The following is a 24,294-nucleotide window of genomic DNA, read 5'->3' as shown; positions in this document are numbered from 1 at the left end:
CTAAAGGTGTTCTTACCCAAAGGGGAAGTGGGACAAGAATGAAATAAAAGAAGGGGAAAATACAGCTGATGAGAGAGCATTCATGAAGAAGAGAGCTCAGTGGCAGCACAGTGTTAAAAGCATCATGAAGCTCTCAGTTCGATGGTGACTTGTGAAACATTCACAGGAGAGTAAAATTCCCTGTACTCCCAAATCCTGGAAGTTTGTATGTATATAGAAATTTCCTTTTTTTTTTTTTTTGAGATTTACTTCTCATTAAAAAGTTCATGGTTGAGAAAGCTTTGCTAAGGCTCCTGAGACTAAAGATGCACAGCAGGGCTGAGACTAAACATGGAGAGTCCAATGCAGTGGGCTCAGAGATGTCCAAGGTGTCCCTAGATTGATCTGCTCTGCCTGCTGCTGGTCATATCTGCATTGCTGCTAAGGTTTTCTTGGGGTCAGTAGCTCATTCAGTTCTTTCAATGTCTGAGGACCTCCTAGAAGCAATGATCTAGGGGCTGCTTTGATGAAGTGGCACATACATATGAAGTCAGTATTTGGTATACACCCAGTTAAAAGATAGCCTCTAAAGGTAAGTGGCACATAAGAACATGATTGTATAACTTTATTAGGATAATGAAATTTCTTTCCAATATTGTAAGGTATTTTAAAAAAGTAAATGATCAGAATTGAAATTCTCCATGTGATTTATGCTTTTACAGTCAGAAAAGTATGGGTTAAAAGCTTTGTTCCGTTTCTTTAAAGATGGCTTGAATAATCTAATATTCCTGAACTCCTAATATTTTCATCTGTAAAATATTAGGAGGAAAGATAAGTCAAGAAATGTAATGGGCTTAACATTAAGCTCACAGTAGACAGTTGATGAATAATACCCTCATCAATCTCATAAAGCACATAAGAAAAAGAGGTAGTGAGTCTATTTTGTTCAATTTTGAAAGCTCAGTTGATGCCCTAGGAATCCTTTGGATGTGTAGCCTCTTAAAGGTTTAGTTCATTTGTGTCTCTTGGAACTGATTATTAAATAGTTGAAGGTAAGCACAATGAGTCACTTGCACTATCTAGGCATAGTTCTACATGTTTGTATGCTGTATCTGTATAGGAGAGGAAAAGAGATTAGGCAATTACCTGGAAAATTTAGTTATGGCACAAAGTCTATATTGGACTATTGTTTTGACTTATTTATCTTGCTACATCAATCGAAGTGCTGTATAGATATGCCTGAGCAGACATTTAGGATAAACCCACATTTTGCCTGATTGATAGGGGAACCCTAAACCCAATGTCAGGGGACTGGATGTTCTCTGTTCTCTCCAAGTATACGCTCCATCCTGCTCTACACCCAGGAGGCTGACTTCTGTGCACTTGTCTTTTTTGCTTCTAGTTGGGTTTGGCCCAGTGGGAGCCACTGGCAGGAAAGACTGGTCAGCCTGTTTGTATTCTGGGATCTTTCCTTTCCTGTGCTGAAATCCACAGGTCCTGTAGATCCACCTCAGTTACAGGTCTCCCAGGCTGGGATCATTTCTTCCTCCTCTGTTCCTTCAAGCCTAGGACTGGTGAAGCCTTCTTACTGTTGTTGGTGCCAGGGTGCTTTACCTTGTCTTGGAGATTTCCCCTAATCCTGCACATGTATTTAAAAATATTCCTTTCTTTAAGCTTTTCCCAATCATTCCTCTGGAGATGACTGCCAGTCCCTTTTAAGATACAACACTAACACTTAAGCTCTAGACAGAAAGAGAAGAAATTTATCTATTTTCCCATTCATCATAAGCCTCTTTGGGACTTGAAGATTATTATTTAAAGATAACTTACATATCTCAAAGAAAGACATTATAATAGGGTCAAGGTTTCAATTAGTGAAGTATGAGATCCTTAGCAAAGCTTTGAGAAATAGCTATGTTCCACATTTTTTTCTGATTGAAAGCAAAGATTTTTCTATCCTCTTTCTAAATTGTGTGGTTTCTTTAGATATTACTTAAAGGAAAAATAAGGAAAATCAGAGAAACAACTTCTTTATATTGATACTTGCTTATTTTCTTTAAGTTTGACTCTTGAATAATCACTCTGTTGCTACTGTGGCATTTTTTAGTGTAAAACTTTAGCCTGTCTTCCCCTTAAAATGAATTGTTTGTCATCATCATAATATCTCAAGCTTAGGTAACCATCAACTTTTAATCCATGTGTATTTCCTCTGAAGTCTGTTTTAAGTAGTCTCTCTATGTGGAAAATTTCTATTTTTGCAAACCTTCATAGAAGTTTTTTAGCTGTAAAACCTACTGTTCAATAGGACAAATATTTATAACAAGTTTATAACACCATCCCTTCTTTTTTTCTCTCTAAAAATGTTTAAAGAGAAGGTTCAATTTCTTCTTGTATGACTATTTAAATATCATAGGGAGGGGTCCAAACAGACCCAACCAGGAGAAAAAGTAAAGTTATATTGTGGTCAAAGAGATTTAATTGGAAGTCGGCTCTAAATTATTTCTAAAGAGACCAATAAGCTCATTCTTACCATCCATCTTCTCTTGCCTTACTCTTCCCTTATTTTGTTTTTTTCTTTTGTCTCACTTTTCTTTCTCTCTCCATTAAATGCTATGCTTTCCTTCCTTTTTTTTTTTCTGTTTCCCCATCCTATCAAAATATACTTTTCCTTTCTTTCTGTCCCTGTATTATCTAGAGAGAGCATAAACCATTTAAACCACTCAGGATGAATTTTTTCCCACTTTGGTTCACACAGCCCTGATTTCTTCTCCTTGAACACCAATGGAAAATGTAGACATCCAGAGGACTGGTCCTGTTTTAAGTCCTGGAAGCTCCAGGGGTGTGTGCGTTTGTTTGCGTGTGCACACAGGAGCTGTGTCTGACACTTTGTGACTCCATGGACTGTAACCCGCCAGGCTCCTCTGTCCATGGAATTTTCCAGGCAAGAACGAGACAGCAGAAGAGGCACTGATGTATAGAACAGTGTTTTGGACTCTGTGGGAGCGGGAGAGGGTGGGATGATTTGGGAGAATGGCATTGAAACATGTATAATATCATATATGAAATGAGTCGCCAGTCCAGGTTCGATGCACGATACTGGATGCTTGGGGCTGGTGCACTGGGACGACCCAGAGGGATGGTATGGGGAGGGAGGTGGGAGGCGGTTCAGGATGGGGAACACGTGTATACCTGTGGCGGATTCATGTTGATATATGGCAAAACCAATACAATACTGTAAAGTTAAAAAAACAAAAAAAAGAATACTGGAGTGGGTTGTGATTTCCTCCTCCGAAGGATCTTACTGACACAAGACAGAATCTGAATCTCCTGCACTGGCAGGCAGATTCTTTACTGCTGAGTCACTCGTTAGGCGGCTCAGCTACTAGAGTAGAAAGTCCGCTGATTCTAAGTGGGCTCTAGGGGGCGCTGCACTGGCGATTTGTCTAGAGCGCGGGAGGTGCTGCAGTCTTGCTTCTCACGGAGGACTGAGGGAAGAGCTTGCTCAACTGAGAGAAGACACAGGTGCCAGGAAGTACCAGGGGGCATTTGTAAAACGCTGCGCTCGTGCAGAACATAGTCTCTGGGGGTGGTGCCATATCTCCAGCAAAGGTGAGCTGCAAAAGAGCCCCATCCAGCCCAGCTTGAGCCATGGCCTCTGCACACATCTGGACACTTGGGATTCTGTTTACACTCAGTGAGTGATGTTCCCTTCCCGTTTTGCTCTTGTATTATCCGCTTATGTTCTTTTTCAGAAACTTCACTGATGTATTCTGCGTTACTTTACAGGTGGGCTGAGAGCTCAGTCTGTGACTCAGCCAGAAGCTGAGGTCCCTGTCTCGGAAGGGGATCCAGTGACTGTGAAGTGCACCTATTCAGTTTCGTGGAGCCCTTATCTTTTCTGGTATGTCCAGCATCACAATCAAGGTCTTCAGTTCCTTCTGAAATACATCTCTGGGGACACCTTGGTTAAAGGCAACTACGGTTTTGAGGCTGAATTTAACAAGAGCCAAACCTCTTTCCACCTGAAGAAACCATCTGTTGTAGGGAGTGACTCTGCCTTGTACTTCTGTGCTGTGAGCGACACAGTGGTGGGGGCCGCAGGGAGAGCTGAATACAAACCCCTGAGCACAGAAAACCGTACTCCTGAAGCCTTAGTGTCCCTCCACAAGGTGGCGGTGTGGCTCTAGGATTTGTTCTTCATTATAACTTTTTTTTTCGGTAAAGCCACAAAATTTGTTCATTTGACAAGTATATATTGAAATAAATCGTGTGTGCCAGATACTCTGCTGAGCACTGATCATAAAGAGGTGAAGAAACCATCCTTGATCTGCAGATGTCAGGTGTGATCCCAAACATTTGTGAACCCCTTTAATTCTCACTGGAGAAGGCAATGGCGCCCCACTCCAGTACTCTTGCCTGGAAAATTGATGGACAGAGGAGCCTGGTAGGCTGCAGTCCATGGGGTCGCTAGGAGTCGGACGCGACTGAGCCACTTCACTTTGACTTTTCTCTTTCATGCATTAGAGAAGGAAATGGCAACCCACTGCAGTGTTCTTGCCTGGAGAATCCCAGAGACAGCGGAGCCTGGTGGGCTGCCGTCTATGGGGTTGCACAGAGTCGGACACGAGTGAAGCGACTTAGCATTAGCATTAGCATTAATTCTCACACTCTTCTCATGAGCTTCACTTTGCCGATGAAAGCATTCAAGCTCAGAATTTGTGTATCTTACTGAAGTTAAAGAACTGCTCAACAGTAAATTGAAACCCAGGCAGCCTGCCTCTCAGGCGTGTAGTCTAACCCCTCCACTTCTCCTCAGCCTATAGGCTGCTCCAGGCATGAGACAGATTTCAACAGTGGTGTAGCCCTCATTCCCAAAATAGTCCCTGTTAATAAAAAGTGTTGGTTGTAGGAATGAACAGTAAACTGCTAACTCAAAACAGTTTGGTAAATGCTCAGACAGAGAAGTGTGTAAAATGCTATGTGACAAAAGGAAGTAGAGGTAATTTGACTCTGAAGGAAGGAGAGAGGAAGCAAGTGAGACAGAATGTGAGGAGGATTCAAAACAATGGAGGATTTAAGTATGTTGTATGAACATGTAGGCCGATTACAGCTCCTGTGCTCACATCTTCTTACCTATAGGCTTGTGAAGGACTGGACTCAGTGCCTCTCTTTTTTTCTCTTTTCAACTTAGAACTTCCTAGGAAGTGCTCTGGTTGACTCAGTGTGAGCCAGATGCTGTTCCCTGGAAGTTGTGGTGGCTACTAGGCTTAGCCCAGCTTTGCTCTACATTTGATAAGTTAATTAGTGGTGTCTGGGGGATGATTCTACAAGAAATTAGCAGCTCCATTTTGAACCATATGATTCAAAGGAGTATATCCCAAAAGAAATTAATTTTTATTTAGAGACTTACATTTCTTTATTTTTTCCAAACGGATAGACATTTGTAGGAACACTACTTATTGAAAACTTCACTTTTGCTCCATCAATTTGGGATACTGCATTTATAGTACGCTAAATTCCTATATATACCCAGACCTATTTTTGGATTCTATTCTTGATGGGCATACCTTAGCCCAACATGATTACAATCCCTGCAAAGAGCCATTCCTCGACTACCCCTTGGGTTTGGGTTGTGTGTACACTGGTGGAATATCTACATCAGGGAAGAACGTCCTTGAAAGAAGCACATGCAGACCTTAAAAGTGGATCTGGGGAATCCTTGTGTGCAGGGAATCCTGGGATCTGGGTAACCAGAGCAAGATCTAGAAGAGATATATCCTTGGCTCAGTGGACTTCTCAGAGGCAATGATGTGAGAGGATGGCTAAGGAAGAGCATTTTATAATGGAGGACTAGGGAAGGGACATTGTGTGCTCAGGTCTATATTCCCCCCACTTACTGAGATGGTGGCTGCTGCTGCTAAGTTGCTTCAGTTGTGTCTGACTCTGTGCGACCCCATGAACTGCAGCCTTTCAGGCTCCTCCATCCATGGGATTCTCTGGGCAAGAGTACTGGAGTGGGTTGCCATTACCTTCTCCGACTGAGGTGGCTAGGAGGGTGCAAATAAGTTTCATTAGAAGTTCTGTTTTGTCATTTGGTCCTGGTAATTGGCTTGTTTGACCTTGAGGAGGAAACTTAGCTGAGTATTCTTTTTTTTCCTTCACTGGAAAAATGTTCTAGAAAATGTTTGTTATAACCAGGTAACTTTTAAGTAAAACCAGACATTCAATGGAGTTTTTATTTATAATATTCATTTTTGTCCTCTCTTATCTCATTTCAAGGATGCTATGGAAAGAGGATTAAGCATAAATTATATTTTATGATTCTTCTTCTTAGTAACTATGTCACAGTGATCAGCCAGGTACAATCTATGTGCCTCATCTCCTAAATCAGAAAATTGAGATAATTGGAAGGACTGTTGTGAGGATTGTTGTACATAAGTGTTGGACCCTGAGTAGAAGTGGGTTTTGAGGGAGGCATAGCAATCAGAAATTTAGTCACTGCTATGGACTGAAGATGATGCTGTGAAAGTGCTGCACTCAATATGCCAGCAATTTTAGAAAACTCAGCAGTGGCCACAGGGCTAGAAAAGTCAGTTTTCATTCCAGTCCCAAAGAAAGGTAATGCCAAAGAATGCTCAAACTACCTCACAATTACCCTCATCTCATACGCTAGTAAAGTAATACTCAAAATTCTCCAAGCCAAGCTTCAGCAATACGTGAAGGGTGAATTTCCACATGTTCAAGCTTAGAAAAGGCAGAGGAACCAGAGATCAAATTGCCAACATCTGCTGGATCATGGAAAAAGTTAGAGAGTTCCAGAAAAACATCTATTTCTGCTTTATTGACTATGCCAAAGCCTTTGACTATGTGGGTCACAATAAACTGGAAAATTCTGAAAGAGATGGGAATACCAGATCACCTCACCTGCCTCTTGAGAAACCTGTATGCAGGTCAGGAAGCAACAGTTAGAACTGGACATGGAACAACAGACTGGTTCCAAATAGGAAAAGGAGTACATCAAGGCTGTATATTGTCACCCTGCATATTTAACTTCTATGCAGAGTACATCATGAGAAATGTTGGGCTGGAAGAAGCACAAACTGGAATCAAGATTGCTGGAAGAAATATCAATAACCTCCGATATGCAGATGACACGACCCTTATGGCAGAAAGTGAAGAAGAACTAAAGAGCCTCTTGATGAAAGTGAAAGAGGAGACTGAAAAAGTTGGCTTAAGCTCAACATTCAGAAAACGAAGATCATGGCATCTGGTCCCATCACTTCATGGGAAATAGATGGGGAAGCAGTGACAGACTTTATATTTGGGGGCTCTTAAATCACTGCAGATGGTGATTGCAGCCATGAAATTAAAAGACGCTTACTCCTTGGAAGGAAAGTTATGACCAACCTAGATAGCATATTAAAAAGCAGAGACATTACTTTGTCACCAAAATTCATCTAGTCAAGGCTATGGTTTTTCCAGTAGTCATGTATGGATGTGAGAGTTGGACTATAAAGAAAGCTGAGTGCTGAAGAATTGATGCTTTTGAACTGTGGTGTTGGAGAAGACTCTTGCAAGTCCCTTGGACTGCAAGGAGATCCAACCAGTGCATCCTAAAGGAGATCAGTCCTGGGTGTTCATTGGAAGGACTGATATTGAAGCTGAAACTCCAATATTTTGGCTACGTGATGCGAAGAGTTGACTCATTTGAAAAGACCCTGATGCTGGTAAAGATTGAGGGCAGGAGGAGAAGGGGACGACAGAGGATGCGATAGTTGGGTGGCATCACCGACTCAGTGAACAAGAGTTTGGGTAAACTCGGGGTGTTGGTGATCAACAGGGAGGCCTGGCGTGCTGTGGTTCACGGTGTTGCCGAGAGTCAGACACTGAACTGAACCGATGGACTGAATGTTTGTGTCCTGCCAAAATCTGTATGTTGAAACCTGATGGTCAGTGTGATGGTATTAGGACATAGGTCCTTTGGGAAATTCTTAGGTTGCAAGGGTGAAGGTCTTTTGAATGGAATTCATTTTCTTATAAATAAAATGCACCCCAGAGATCTCCTTTGCCTGTTCCTCCATATGACAGAACAGCAGGAAGATGGTGGTCTATGAACCAGGGTCCTCACCAGATACCCAATCCACTGGCACCTTGATCCTGGACTTCCTAACCTTCAGAATTGTTAGAAACATATGTTTGTTGCTTAGGCCTCTAGTCTGTGGTATTTTTGTTATAGCAACCCAAATGGACTAAGCCATCACCAAAGCTATGGATCTCCTACATCTGCCCTGAATTGCTTATATTTGGACTGTAACATGAGAAAGAAATACAGTCAGTCTTGTTTTTAAGTTACTTTACTTCGGCCTTTGTCACATCACTTGAGCCTGTATACCATCTTTTATCCTGGAAACCTGTTTTTAGGAAAGGAGCTAGTATCATCCTATTTAATTACATTGTGGTTAAATTGCATCAAGCAACATTTTATTCTATTTTAAGCAACATTGCATTTTTTATTTTTTTTTACGTTTTGGCTGTACTGGATCTTTGATAAGATGTGGGAACTTCTCTTGTTCTGAAGCATGGGCTCAGTTGCTCTGCAGTATGTGGGTCTCAGTTCCTCAATCAGGGATCGAACCCACATACCCTACACTGGAAAGCAGATTCTTAACCACTGGAACACCAGGGAAGTACCAACTTTTTTTTTTAATTACTTGTGGAATCGCAGTTTTCATTTCTGAAATATAATGTTAAGTATTTTAGAGAAGGTAGGAGTAGGGAAGCATTTTGGGGGCTTATTCTCCTGGTTTTCCTGAGAGCTATATTTTGCTGCATCCATGTGAGAACTCACCCTTGCCTGGAGGCTAGGGAGACATCTCTCTCTAAGAGGAACCACCCTCCCTGGAGCCACTTTGTGTTCCCTTCAGTCTTCCCTCCTCTGACCTTTTTCTAATTGTATCATAAATTTCACTGTGTTCTCTGCAAGAATCCAGAAATACTTAAAATTAAGTGGTAGTTTAGCTTTTCATCTTCTTTCCTTCCCCAAACAAAAGAAACAAATAAGACAAACTCATCCTTTGTTTTTTTGTTTCTATCAAACAGTGGAACCGCTATCTACCCAAGTGCTCTCCACCTGTGCTCCCACAGGAGCTTCCAGGTCTTTCCCGAAGCTGTTCCTTTGGCCTCTTCCTACTTGCCCCAGTCTTTACCAGGTTCATCCATCTTCCCTTACGTTTTAGTTCAGGTGTCACTCCACCTGGGAATGTTCCTGGAATCCCACAACCAAAGTAGTCTTCCTACCTGTATGTCCCCATGATGCTGTACTTTCCCTATCACAGCAGTTATCATGAAGACTATCACTGCTTAAACATTCTTTTCCTTTTGACAAGACCATTTTCATAGGGGGATGTTGCATCTAGCTCAGTGCCTGACCCAAGTATGGACTCTGCAAATGTTGTTTGATTGAGCAAATTAATACTTACCAGGAGTCCATTCTGAAGGAGATCAGCCCTGGGATTTCTTTGGAAGGAATGATGCTAAAGCTGAAACTCCAGTACTTTGGCCACCTCATGCGAAGAGCTGACTCATTGGAAAAGGCTCTGATGCTGGGAGGGATTGAGGGCAGGAGGAGAAGGGGATGACAGAGGATGAGATGGCTGGATGGCACTACCGCCTCGATGGACGTGAGTCTGAGTGAACTCCGGGAGTTGGTGATGGACAGGGAGGCCTGGCATGCTGCGATTCATGGGGTCACAAAGAGTCGGACACGACTGAGTGACTGAACTGAACTGAACTGAACTGAACTGAAGGGTCTTAAAATATTCTTACTCTTTTACCTAAGGAATCCCCTTTGTAGAAGCTAGTCTAAAGAAATAACTGTAAGTTATGTTATTTTATAAGTCGTTATGTAAAAAATGAAGATGGAAAAACACTTAAGAAAGAAATAACTTGAAATTTTGACAGATTTATGTATAACGGTGTCTATATAGTATTCTTCCTAAAATCTAAATATTTAACACTAGGAAAATTGGTAAATAAATTGTAGTACATCTCTATCATGGAATATTTTGAGGAATATTTTCAATTAGAAACCAAATTCTACATATACTTACTAATAGGCAAAAATATTTCAGAAGTAGCATTAAAAAATCCAGGGTACCCCAAAGTGTATGTATGTATTTATGTGTTTGTGCATATATGCACATGCAGTCCAATATTGTTAAAAATATTTATACATAGACAAAGGAATAAAAGATATGTACCCAAATATTATGAAAGATATTTCTTGGATATAGCATTCAAGAAGACTATCACTGCTTTAAACATTCTTTTCCTTTTGACAAGACCATTTCACAGGGGGATGTTGTGTCTAGCTCAGTGCCTGACCCACGTATGGACTCTCCAAATGTTGTTTGATTGAGTAAATTAATACTTACCAAGAGTCTTATAATATTCCTACTCTTTCACCCAGGGAACCCCCTTTGTAGAAGCTAGTCTAAAGAAATAACTGTAAGTTTATGTGTTTATTTTATAGTGTAAGTTTATTTTATAGCGGTCATGTCAAAAATGAAGATAGAAAAACCCTTAACAAAGAAATAACTGGAAATTTAGACAGATTTATGTATAACAGTGTTTATATAGTATTCTTCCTAAAATCTAAATACTTCAGTTCAGTTCAGTTGCTCAGTCGAGTCCGACTCTTTGCGACCCCATGAATCACAGCACACCAGGCCTCCCTGTCCATCACCAACTCCCGGAGTTCATCCAGACCCATGTCATTGGAGGCAGTGATGCCATCCAGCGATCTCATCCTCTGTCGTCCCCTTCTCCTCCTGCCCCCAATCCCTCCCAGCATCAGAGTCTTTTCCAATGAGTCAACTCTTCGCATGAGGTGGCCATATTACTGGAGTTTCAGCTTTAGCATCATTCCTTCCAAAGAAATCCCAGGGCTGATCTCCTTCAGAATGGACTGGTTGGAGCTCCTTGCAGTCCAAGGGACTCGCAAGAGTCTTCTCCAACACCACAGTTCAAAAGCATCAATTCTTTGGCGCTCAGCCTTCTTCAGAGTCCAACTCTCACATCCATACATGACAACTGGAAAAACCATAGCCTTGACTAGGCGAACCTTTGTTGGCAAAGTAATGTCTCTGCTTTTAAATATGCTATCTAGGTTGATCATAACTTTCCTTCCAAGGAATAAGCGTCTTTTAATTTCGTGGCTGCAATCACCATCTGCATAAATTCTGGAGCCCAAAAAATAAAGTCTGACATTGTTTCCACTGTTTCCCCACCCATTTCCCATGAAGTGATGGCACCAGATGCCATGATTTTAGTTTTCGGAATGTTGAGCTTTAAGCCAACTTTTTCACTCTCCTCCTTCACTTTCATCAAGAGTCTTTTTAGTTCCTCTTCACTTTCTGCCATAAGGGTGGTGTTGTCTGCATATCTCAGGTTATTGATATTCGTCCCGGCAATCTTGATTCCACCTTGTGCTTCTTCCCGCCCACCGGTTCTCATGATGTACTCTGCATAGAAGTTAAATAAGCAGGGTGACAATGTACAGCCTTGACGCACTCCTTTTCCTATTTGGAACCAGTCTGTTGTTCCATGTCCAGTGCTAACTGTTGCTTCTTGACCTGCATATAGGTTCCTCAAGAGACAGCCTCAAGGGGCTGCTTTTCTGGAACAGCTGTGAAGAGATACTCTATGTCCAAGGTAAGAGAAACTCAAATAAGACGGTAGGTGTTGGAGAGGGCATCAGAGGGCAGACACACTGAAACCATAATCACAGAAAACTAGCCAATCTGATCATATGGACCACAGCCTGGTCTAACTCAATGAAACTAAGCAATGCCGTGTGGGGCCACCCAAGACAGATGGGTCATGGTGGAGAGGTCTGACAGAATGTGGTCCACTGGAGAAGGGAGTGGCAAACCCCTTCAGTATTCTTGCCTTGAGAACCCCATGACAAGTATGAAAAGGCAAAAAGATAGGACACTGAAAGATGAACTCCCCGGGTAGGTAGGTGCCCAATATGTTACTGAATATCAGTGGAGAAATAACTCCAGAAAGAATGATGGAACCAAAGCAAAAACAATACCCAGTTGTGGATGCAACTGATGATAGAAGCAAGGTTTGATGCCGTAAAGAGCAATATTGCACAGGAACCTGGGATGTTAGGTCCATGATCAAGGCAAATTGGAAGTGGTCAAACGGGAGATGGCAAGCGTGAATGTCGACATTCTAGGACTCGGGAAACTAAGATGGCCTGGAATGGGTGAATTTAACTCAGATGACCATTATGTGTACTACTGTGGGCAGGAATCCCTTAGAAGAAATGGAGTAGCCATCATGGTCAACAAAAGTGTCCACAATGCAGTATTTGGGTGCAATCTCAAAAACGACAGAATGATGTCTGTTCATTTCCAAGGCAAACTATTCAATGTCACAGTAATCCAAGCGTATGCCCCTACCAGTAATGCTGAAGATCTGAAGTTGAACGGTTCTATGAAGACTTACAAGACCTTTTAGAACTAACACCCCCAAAAGATATCCTTTTCATTATAGGGGTTGGAATGCAAAAGTAGGAAGTCAGGAAACACCTGGAGTAATAGGTAAATTTGGCCTAGAGTTTTGCCAAGAGAAAGCACTGGTCATAGCAAACACCTTCTTCTAACAACACAAGAGAAGACTCTACACATGGACATCACCAGGTGGTCAACACCAAAATCAGATTGATTATATTCTTTGCAGCCAAAGATGGAGAAGCTCTATACAGTCAGCCAAAACAAGACCGGGAGCTGACTGTGGCTCAGATCATGAACTCCTTACTGCCAAATTCAGAGTGAAATTGAAGAAAGTAGGGGAAACCACTAGACCATTAAGGTATGACCTAAATCAAAGGGACTAGATCTGACAGACAGAGTGCCTGATGAACTATGGACGGAGGTTCGTGACATTTTACAGGAGACAGGGATCAAGACCATCCCCATGGAAAAGAAATGCAAAAAAGCAAAATGGCTGTCTGAGGAGGCCTTACAAATAGCTGTGAAAAGAAGAGAAGTGAAAAGCAAAGATATAAGCATCTGAATGCAGAGTTCCAAAGAATAGCAAGAAGAGATAAGAAAGCCTTCCTTAATGATCAATGCAAAGAAATAGAGGAAAACAATAGAATGGGAAAGACTAGAGATCTCTTCAAGAAAAGTAGAGATACCAAGGGAACATTTCATGCAAAGATGGGCTGGATAAAGGACAGAAATGGTATGGACCTAACAGAAGCAGAAGATATTAAGAAGAGGTGGCAAGAATACACAGAAGAACTGTACAAACAGGGCTTTACAATGCAGATAATCACGATGGCGTGATCACTCACCTAGAGCTAGACATCCTCCAATGTGAAGTCAAGTGGGCTTTAGAAAGCATCACTACGAACAAAGCAGGTGGAGGTGATGGAATTCCAGTTGAGCTATTTCAAATCCTGAAAGATGATGCTGTGAAAGTCCTGTACTCAATATGCCAGCAAATTCGGAAAACTCAGCATTGTCGACAGGACTGGAAAAGTTCACTTTTCATTCCAGTGCCAAAGAAAGGCAATGCCAAAGAATGTTCAGTTTACTGCACAATTGCACTCATCTCACACGCTAGTAAAGTAATGCTCAAAATTCTCCAAGCCAGGCTTCAGCAATATGTGAACCATGAACTTCCAGATGTTCAAGCTGGTTTTAGAAAAGGCAGAGGAACCAGAGGTCAAATTGCCAACATCCGCTGGATCATCGAAGAAGCAAGAGAGTTCCAGAAAAGTATCTATTTCTGCTTTATTGCCTATGCCAAAGCCTTGACTGTGTGGATCACAATAAACTGTGGAAATTCTGTCTTGACCTGGGAGACTATGAAAAAAAAGATAGAAAAGGAAATGAATAAAACAACCTTTTTAGGATGAAGAAAGGAAACATTCCACTCTATGGAAGTGTATTTTAAATAACCACTCACCTGAATGAGGAACATCCTTTGTTAATGAGAAGGCTTTCTAAGAAGGTGATTATTTCCTCTCTATAGTCTTCATATCCCTATGGATATTGAATAAAGGAGAGGAATTTGAAGAAAAGCAAAGGGCAAAACCATCTCTTCAGGTTGTGAGAAGCTATGAAGACTGTCTGAGAGGCTGCGTGGGACATGACCTTCCATCAGTTCCCATGGAGCCCACTAGGCGGCGCTAGTGCACATATAAATGCTACTGTATGAAAGTTGAATGGCCACCAAGCTTCTGTTCTCTTCTTTTTCAAGTAAAATCCCATTAAAATCTGTATAAAACCCTCAGGTAAAACTACTAAGTCCTCATTACTAACAGATGGGACAGTCTCAGGCTATAAAATGAAGATAGGTACTATCCAAAAGCCTGAAATGTGGAAAACCTGTGTTCGATCCCTGTGTTGGGAAGACCCCCTGGAGAAAGGAACGGCTACACACTCCAGTATTCTTGCCTGGAGAATTCCATGGACTGTATAGTCCATGGGGTCACAAAGAGTTGGACAGGACTGAGTGACTTTCACTTTGACTATCCAAAAGAGGTCATCTCCAGATGCAATTTTGGGTCTTTCTAGACCCAGTTTCTTTTGGTTACAGAAAAATATAAATGAGATTTTCCTTCCATACTTATTCCAGAGATCACCTTGGATGCAAAGAGCCAAACTTTGATGAATATTGTAATTTACATTGTAATTTTTGTGCCTTAAAAATATGCATTGCTCATCTACCAAGGGCACTAAGATTTCATGATCATTATTTTTAATACATTAGCATAGCATTGTATTACATGTAATAAGTTCAGTGTACTTTTGGGAGGAACCTATCACTTTAGTTTGAATGATGAATCAGTCTCCTCCCATCATTGCGAGACTCTTTCTGGCACCATTAATGAGGGAAGCAAGCTTCTTAAATGCTTAATGCCTTCTTACATGCACAGCTGTGGTGACCTCTGAGAGGATGTGTGTGTGCTCAGTTGCTAAGTCCTGTCTGACTCTTTGTGACCCCATGAACTTGTAGCCTGCCAGGCTCCTCTGTACATGGGATTTTCTAGGCAAGAATACTGGAGTGGGTTGCCATTTCCTCCTCCAGGGCATCTCCTTTTTCAAGACTCCTTACTCAGAACAAAGTACAGATGAGGTTATTAAGTAGCCTCAGAATTGTAGTGATTCTTCTTGGTTCACAGATTCTGACAGATGATGTCATGACACAGAAGAAAATGCAAAAGAGGCAGCCTATAATCAGCTTTCTGTGAGTGTCACACTTGAGGCAAGTGGCCTGAGACCAGCTGCATTTTGGCCATGGCTTTGCAGAGCACTCTGGAAGCAGTGTGGCTGGGTGTCCTCCTCAGCTCTCTCTGGAAGGGTGAGTAAGCCTTTTCACCATCTGGTCTTGGAAAAATGTATGCCTTTGTTTTAAAATTTGTTTTAAATTTCAAAGTCACAAACTTTTTTTTGTTTGTTTGTTTGTTTCCTGTAGTTGCAGGGACAAGGAGCCAGTATTTCAGTCTCCCACTGTGGACTCTTTGGAGGGAGCTGTGGCCGAAATTTCCTGTAATCACTCTATATCCAATGTTTATGACTTCCTCTGGTACCTTCACTTCCCAGGATTTGCACCAAGACTCCTCATTAAGGGCTCAAAGCCTTCTCAACAGGGACGCTACAACATGACATATGAGAGTTTGTCTTCATCACTGCTCATCCTCCAGGTCAGCCGGCAGATGCGGGGGTTTACTATTGTGCTCTGAGGTACACAGAAGCAGGGCATCCATGAAGAGCTGAACAGAAACAAGGAGAGGTCACAGCATTTGCAGGATGTGGAAGAAAGACGAACAATAACTGCTTCTCCTCCTACTCGCAATTCAGCCTTCCCCCAAGCTTTTCCATTTGCACTATCAGAAAAATCATTTGAGTCCAAACACTATATATAATGGGCTTCCCTTGTAGCCCAGCTTGTAATGAGCCTGCAATGCAGGAGGCCCCGGTTTGATTCCTGAGTCTGGAAGATTCCCTGAAGAAGGGTTAGGTTACCCACTCCAGTATTCTTGGGCTTCCCTGGTGGCTCAGATGGCAAAGAATCTCCCTGCAATGCAGGAGACCTGGGTTCAGTCCCTGTCCTGGTAAGATTCCCTGAAGCAGAACACCAATACTCTTGCCTGGAGAATCGTCATGGACAGAGGTGCCTGGAGGGTTACAGTCGTTGGGGTGGCAAAGAGTTGCACGTGACTGAGTAAATAAGCACAGCACAGCACACCAATATATATACTAAAAGTACACAGGGAAATAAGTTTTTACGGAGCCCTTCAATAATGGTTTTGTGAATTCATGTTTAAAATTGTCTTTTGGATACTGAAATGCTTTTGATCTGTTTCCTTTGAAATATGCCTCGATTATTTTTGCTTTCCCTTGTAAAGTGGCTGATTCTTTACCACTGCACCACCTGTGTCTTAAAAAAAATTCCCGCAAAGAGAATGAAGCTGGCTGATAATATGTAAAATGAAAATGCAGAAAGCAAGAAGAAAATAGCAGAGAGGAAGAGTCATGTCCACTCTGCTATTTTCTTCTTGCTTTCTGCATTTTAAATATCATTTGCCAGCTTCACTCTGTTTGTGGGAATTTTTTAAAGACACAGGTGGCTCAGTGGTAAAGAATCTGCCTGCCAGTGCAGGAGACATAGGTTCAATCCTGGGTCAGGAAGATCCCTTGGAGTAGGAAATAATAACCTGGTCCAGTATTGCCTAGAAAATTCCATAGACTTAGGAGCCTGGAGGGCTATAGTCCATGGAGTTACACACACATTTTGTAAAGTGTACTTTAGTTAACATTCGATAGTATAATTAGCTGAAAGGGAACAAATGAGTGAATAGCTACTACCAAAAGCCCTGAGTTTGAAACCTTAATCCTTCTCTCAGGATATTTTACTTATTACAATTTGATATATACACTAAGTGAGGATGCCAGTGTCAATTAGTATATGAAATATTAGTAAAACTCAATCTTATTCCAAATTTTTAAACTTACAGAACATACCATATAAGTTGTAATATATTCTTCCCATATCTTTGTTAAATTATCTTTGTCTTTTTACACAGATTTTTCTTTCCCACTTTAGAGACTAAAGTCCTAGGACAGATCAGTGATTCCCATTTTTTTTTTTTTTAATCAGAAGTCTTTGGAGTTTCATTAAAAAGAGTAGGTTTTTTTGTCCCCTGCATTCCAGAGTAACTGAATCATTGTTTGCAGGGATGGGACCCAGAAGTCTATATTTTCTATAAATGTCTCTCTGGAAATTCTATTGCTCATCCAAGTTTGATGTGAGAATCTCAGATTCAGTAGCTCAGAACTTGAGGCTTTAGCCACTATTCTCTACTTTAGTGTGTGTGCTAAGTTGCTTCAGTTGAGTTGACTCTTTGTGACCCTTAGGACTGTACCCTGTCAAGCTCCTCTGTCCATGGGATTCTCCAGGCAAGAATACTGGAGAGGGTTGCCCTCCTCCAGGGGATCTTCCTGACACAGGGATCAAACCTGTGTCTCTTATGTCTCCTGCATTGGCAGGTGAGTTCTTTACCACTAGCGCCACTTGAGAAGCCCATTCTCTGTTTTTCAGTTCAGTTCAGTTCAGTCATTCAGTCGTGTCTGACTTTTTGCAATCCCATGAACCGCAGCACGCCAGGCCTCCCTGTCCAACACCAAATGCTGGAGTCTACCCAAACCCATGACCACTGAGTCAGTGATGCCATCCAACCATCTCATCCTCTGTTGTTCCCTTCTCCTGCCTTCAATCTTTCCCAGCATCAGGGTCTTTTCAAATGGGTCAGCTCTTCGCAGCAGGTGGCCAAAAGTATTGGAGTTTCAGCTTCAGCATCAGTCTTTCCAATGCACACCCAGGACTGGTCTCCTTTTGGATGGACTGGTTGGATCTCCTTGCAGTCCAAGGGACTTGCAAGAGTCTTCTCCAACACCACAGTTCAAAAACATCAATTCCTCAGCACTCAGCTTTCTTTATAGTCCAACTCTCATATCCATACATGACCATTGGAAAAACCATAGCCTTGACTAGACGGACCTTTGTTGACAAAGTAATGTCTCTGTTTTTTAATATGCTCTCTAGGCTAGTCATAACTTTCCTTTAAAGTAGTAAGCATCTTTTAATTTCATGCTGCAATCTCCATCTGTAGTGATTTTGGAGCCCAGAAAAATAAAGTCAGCGACTGTTTCCACATCTGTTTGCCATGAAGTGATGGGACTGGATGCCATGATCTTAATTTTCTGAATGTTGAGCTTTAAGCCAGTTTTTTCACTCTCTTTCACTTTCATCAAGAGGCTCTTTAGTTCTTCTTCACTTTCTGCCATAAGGTTGGTGTCATCTGCATATCTGAGTTCATTGATAATTCTCTGAAATCTTGATTCCAGCTTGTGCTTCCTCCAGCCCAGTGTTTCTCATTATGTACTCTGCATATAAGTTAAATAAGCAGGGTGACAATATACAGCCTTGATGTACTCCTTTTCCTATTTGGAACCAGTCTGTTCCATGTCCAGTTCTAACTGTTGCTTCCTGACCTGCATACAGGTTTCTCAAGAGACAGGTCAGGTGGTCTGGTATTCCCATCTTTTCAGAATTTTCTCTGTTTTTAGTAACATCCAAATTGTATAGACATATAAGTTGATGTATGTTTGTGCCACTCCTTTAGGCATATTCTGTTTTGGATGATTGTTAGCTTAAAACTGTGTTAATCTTGCCTTTTCAGCAAATGAAATATCTGAGTATGAGCTATGTGTGCATCTTCTCGATGAGTTCTGCATGTGTGCTCTTGCTGCTCCACAAACAGGGAATAAGCACACGGCCCCTCGTTGCTTTGGCAAGCAAGAAGAGACAGAGAATTCCTTTTGTTGATATAGGAAGCTCTTTTCAGATCATTGAGGAGTGAAATATTGAAAACCCTACTTTTATTTTGGTGTTTTGATTCTATTGTTTAAACTGTCAACAACTATTCTTCTTACCAGATTTTTTCCAGCTTACATGTAGAACACTAAAGATGTTCTTACCCAAAGGGGAAGTGGGACATGGATGAAATAAAATAAGGGGAAAATACAGTGGATGAGAGAGCATTTATGAAGAGGAGAGCTCAGTGACAGCACAGTGTTAAAAGCATCATGAAGCTCTTAGTTCGATGGTGACTTGTGAAACATTCACAGGAGAGTAAAGTTCCCTGTACTCCCAAATCCTGGAAATTTGTACATATATAGAAATTTCCATTTTTTTTTGAGATTTACTGCTCATAAAAATTCCTGGTTGAGAAAGCTATTCTAAGCCTACTGAGACTAAAGATGCCCGGCAGGGCTGAGACTAAACATGGAGAGTCCAAAGCAGTGGGTGTAGAGCTGTCCAAGGTCTCCCTAGATTGATCTGCTCTGCCTGCTGCTGGTCATATCTGCATTGCTGCTAAGGTTTTCTTGGGGTCAGTTGCTCATTCAGTTCTTTAAATGTCTGAGGACCTCCTAGAAGCAATGATCTAGGGGCTGCTTTGATGAAGTGGCACATACATATGAATCAGTATTTGGTATACACCCAATTAAAAGATAGCCTCTAAAGGTAAGTGGCACATAAGAACATGATTCTATAACTTTATTAGGATAATGAAATTACTTTCCAATATTGTAAGGTATTTTTAAAAAGTAAATGATCAAAATTGAAATTCTCAATGTGATTTATGCTTTTACAGTCAGAAAAGTATGGGTTAAAAACTTTGTTCCATTTCTTTAAGGATGGCTTGAATAATCGAATATTCCTGAACTCCTAATATTTTCATCTGTAAAATATTAGGAGGAAAGGTAAGGCAAGAAATGTAATGGGCTTAACATTATGCTCACAGTAGACAGTTGATGAATAATACCCTCATCAGTCTCATAAAGCACATAAGAAGAAGAGCTAGTGAGTCTATTTTGTTCTATTCTAAAAGCTCAGTTGATGCCCTAGGAATCCTTTGGATGTGTAGCCTCTTAAAGGTTTAGTTCATTTGTGTCTCTTGGAACTGATTATTAAATAGTTGAAGGTAAGCACAATGAGTCACTTGCACTATCTAGGCATAGTTCTACATGTTTGTATGCTGTATCTGTATAGGAGAGAAGAAGTAGAGATTAGGCAATTACCTGGAAAATTTAGTTATGGCACAAAGTCTATATTGGACTATTGTTTTGACTTATTTATCTTGCCACATCAATCAAAGTGCTGTATAGATATGTCTGAGCAGACATTTAGTATAAACCCACATTTTGCCTGATTGATAGGGGAACCCTAAACCCAATGTCAGGGGACTGGATGTTCTCTGTTCTCCTCTCCAAGTCTACTCTCCATCCTGCTCTACACCCAGGAGGCTGACTTCCGTGCACTTGTCTTTTTTGCTTCTAGTTGGGTTTGGCCCAGTGGGAGCCACTGGCAGGAAAGACTGGTCAGCCTGTTTGTATTCTGCGATCTTTCCTTTCCTGTGCTGAAATCCACAGGTCCTGTGGATCCACCTCAGTTACAGGTCTCCCAGGCTGGGATCATTTCTTCCTCCTCTGTTCCTTCAAGCCTAGGACTGGTGAAGCCTTCTTACTGTTGTTGGTGCCAGGGTGCTTTACCTTGTTTTGGAGATTTCCCCTAATCCTGCACATGTATTTAAAAATATTCCTTTCTTTAAGCTCTTCCAAATCATTTCTCTGGAGATGACTGCCAGTCCCTTTTAAGATACAACACTAACACTTAAGCTCTAGACAGAAAGAGAAGAAATTTATCTATTTTCCCATTCATCATAAGCCTCTTTGAGACTTGAAGATTATTATTTAAAGATAACTTACATATTTCAAAGAAAGACATTATAATAGGGTCAAGGTTTCAATTAGTGAAGTATGAGATCCTTAGCAAAGCTTTGAGAAATAGCTATGTTCCACATTTTTTCTGATTGAAAGCAAAGAGATTTTCTATTCTCTTTCTAAATTGTGTGGTTTCTTTAGATATTACTTAAAGGAAAAATAAGGAAAATCAGAGAAACAACTTCTTTATACTGATACTTGCTTATTTTCTTTAAGTTCGACTCTATTGAATAATCACTCTGCTGCTACTGTGGCATTTTTTAGTGTAAAACTTTAGCCTGTCTTCCCCTTAAAATGAACTCTTTGTCATCATAATACCTCGAGCCTAGGTAACCATCAACTTTTAATCCATGTGTATTTTATCTGAAGTCTGTTTGGAGTAGTCTCTCTGTGTGGAAAATTTCTATTTTTGCAAACCTTCATAGAAGTTTTTTAGCTGTAAATCCTAGTGTTTAATAGGACAAATACTTATAACAAGTTTATAACACCATCCCTTCTTTTTTCTCTCTAAAAATGTTAAAAGAGAGGGTTCAAGTTTTTCTTTTTTTTTTAAATTTTATTTAATTTTTAAACTTTAATTAAGTTTTTCTTGTACGACGATTTAAATATCATAGGGAGGGGTCCCACCACCCAACCAAGAGAAAAACTCAAGTTACATTGTGGTCAAAGAAATTTAATTGGAAGTTGACTCTAAATTATTTCTAAAGAGACAAATAAGCTCATTCTTACCATTCATCTTCTCTTGCCTTACTCTTCCCTTATTTTGTTTTATCTTTTCTTTCACTTTTCTCTCTCCATTCAATGCTATGCTTTCCTGCCTTTTCTTCTATTCGTTTCCCCATCCTATCAAAATATGCTTTTCCCTTCTGTGCCTGTATTATCTTGAGAGAGCATAAACCATTTAAACCACTCAGGATGAATTTTTTCCCACTTTGGTTCACACAGCCCTGATTCTTCTCCTTGAACACCAATGGAAAATGTAGACATCCAGAGGACTGGTCCTGTGATAAGTCCTGGAAGCCCCAGGGGGGTGTGTGTGTGTGCGCGCGCGCGCGTGCGCGTGCTCAGCCGTGTCTGACTCTTGTGACTCCATGGACTGTATGTAACCCGCCAGGCTCCTCTGTCCATGGAATTTTCCAGGCAAGAATACTGGAGTAGGTTGTCATTGCCTCCTCCGCAGGATCTTCCTGACACAAGATGGAACCTGAGTCTCCTGCATTGGCAGGCGGATTCTTTACCGCTGAGTCACTCGTTAAGCGGCTCAGCTACTAGACTGGGAAGTCTCCTGATTCTAAGTGGGCTCTAGGGGGCGCTGCACTGTGCCGTTTGTCTTTGAGCGCAGGAGGTGCAGCAGTCTTGCTTCTCACGGAGGACTGAGGGAAGAGCTTGCTCTACTGAGAGAAGATACAGGTGCCAGGAAGCACCAGGGGGCATTTGTAAAACGCTGTGCTCGTGGAGAACATAGTCTCTGGGGTGGTGCCATATCTCCAGCAAAGGTGAGCTGAAAAGAGCCCCCATCCAGCCCAGCTTGAGCCATGGCCTCTGCACACATCTGGACACTTGGGATTCTGTTTACACTCAGTGAGTGATATTCCCTTCCCGTTTTCCACTTGTATTACCCACTTACGTTCTTTTTCAGAAGCTTCACTGATGTGCGTTACTTTACAGGTGGGCTGAGAGCTCAGTCGGTGACTCAGCCAGAAGCTGAGGTCCCTGTCGCAGAAGGGGATCCAGTGACTGTGAAGTGCACCTATTCAGTTTCGTGGAGCCCTTATCTTTTCTGGTATGTCCAGCATCACAATCTAGGTCTCCAGTTCCTTCTGAAATACATCTCTGGGGACACCTTGGTTAAAGGCAACTATGGCTTTGAGGCTGAATTTAACAAGAGCCAAACCTCTTTCCACCTGAAGAAACCATCTGTTGTAGGGAGTGACTCTGCCTTGTACTTCTGTGCTGTGAGGGACACAGTGGTGGGGGCTGCAGGGAGAGCTGAATACAAACCCCTGAGCACAGAAAACCATGCTCCTGAAGCCTTACTATCCCTCCACAAGGTGGCGGTGTGGCTCTAGGATTTGTCCTTCATTATACGTTTTTGTTGTTGTTGTTGTTGTTGTTTTGGTAAAGCCACAAAATTTGTTCATTTGGCAAGCATATAATGAAATAAATCTTGTGTGCCAGCTACTCTGCTGAGCACTGATAATAAAGAGGTGAAAGAAACCATCCTTGATCTGCAGATGCAGGTGTGATCCCAAACAGTTGTGAACCCCTTGAATTCTCACAACTCTTCTCATGAGCTTCACTTTGCCGTTGAAGGCATTCAAGCTCAGAGAATTTATGTATCTTACTGAAGTCACAGAACTGCTCAACAGTAAATTGAAACCCAGGCAGCCTGCCTCTCAGGCGTGTAGTCTAACCACTCCACTTCTCCTCAGCCTACAGGCTCCTCCAGGCATGAGACAGATTTCAGCAGTGGTGTAGCCCTCATTCCCAAAACAGTCCCTGTTAATAAAAAGTGTTGGTTGTAGGAATGAAAAATAAACGGATAACTCAAAACAGTTTGCTAAGTGCTCAGAGAAGTGCATAAAATGCTATGTGACAAAAGGAAGTAGAGGTAATTTGACTCTGAAGGAAGAAGAGAGGAAGCAAGTGAGACAGAATGTGAGGAGGATTCAAAACAATGGAGGATTTAAGTATGTCGTATAAACATGTAGGCCGATAACAGCTCCTGTGCTCACATCCTCTTACCTTAACCTTGTGAAGGACTGGACTCAATGTCTCTTTTTTACTCTTTTCAACTTAGAACTTCCCAGGAAGGGCTCTGGTTGACTCAGTGTGAGCCAGATGCTGTTCCCTGGACAACTTGTGGTGGCTACTAGGCTTAGCCCAGCTTTGCTCTACATTTGACCAATTAATTAGTGGTTTCTGGGGGATGATTCTGCAAGAAATTAGCAGCTCCATTTTGAACCATATGATTCAAAGGAGTATATCCCAAAAGAAATTAATTTTTATTTAGAGACTTACATTTCTTTATTTTTTCCAAATGTATAGACATTCATAGGAACACTACTTATTGAAAACTTCACTTCTGCTCCATCAATTTGGGATACTGCATTTATAGTATGCTAAATTCCTATATATACCCCGATCTATTTTTGGATTCTATTCTTGATGGGGATACCTCAGTCCAACATGATTACAATACCTACAAGGAAACATTCCTTGTCTACCCCTTGGGCTTGGGTTGTGTATACACTGGTGGAATATCTAAATCAAGGAAGAAGGTCCTTGAAAGAAGCACATGCAGACCTTAAAAGTGGATCTGGGGAATCCTTGTGTGCAGGGAGTCCTGGGATCTGGGTAACCAGAGAAAGATCTAGAAGAGATATATCCTTGGCTCAGTGGACTTCTCAAGAGGCAATGATGTGGGAGGATGGCTAGGGAAGAG

General features: G+C 41.5%; 2 gene segments (V, D, J or C); both read left to right on the top strand.

Annotated features, from left to right (window-relative positions):
* Positions 1-2,798: 2,798 nt before the first annotated feature.
* On the top strand, positions 2,799-4,684 carry LOC133255342 (T cell receptor alpha variable 3-like). The segment is given in 2 exon segments: positions 2,799-3,673; positions 3,766-4,684. Coding segments are annotated over 2 exon segments (447 nt in total).
* A 17,372-nt stretch (positions 4,685-22,056) lies between these two features.
* Positions 22,057-23,278, top strand: LOC133255917 (T cell receptor alpha variable 3-like). The segment is given in 2 exon segments: positions 22,057-22,430; positions 22,518-23,278. Coding segments are annotated over 2 exon segments (447 nt in total).
* The last annotated feature ends 1,016 nt before the right edge of the window (positions 23,279-24,294 follow it).

The sequence above is a fragment of the Bos javanicus genome, chromosome 10 (assembly GCF_032452875.1).
Source record: "Bos javanicus breed banteng chromosome 10, ARS-OSU_banteng_1.0, whole genome shotgun sequence".
NCBI classification, from domain to species: domain Eukaryota; kingdom Metazoa; phylum Chordata; class Mammalia; order Artiodactyla; family Bovidae; genus Bos; species Bos javanicus.
Note: the sequence above shows the minus strand (reverse complement) of the source record. Positions and strands in the feature narration are given on the sequence as shown.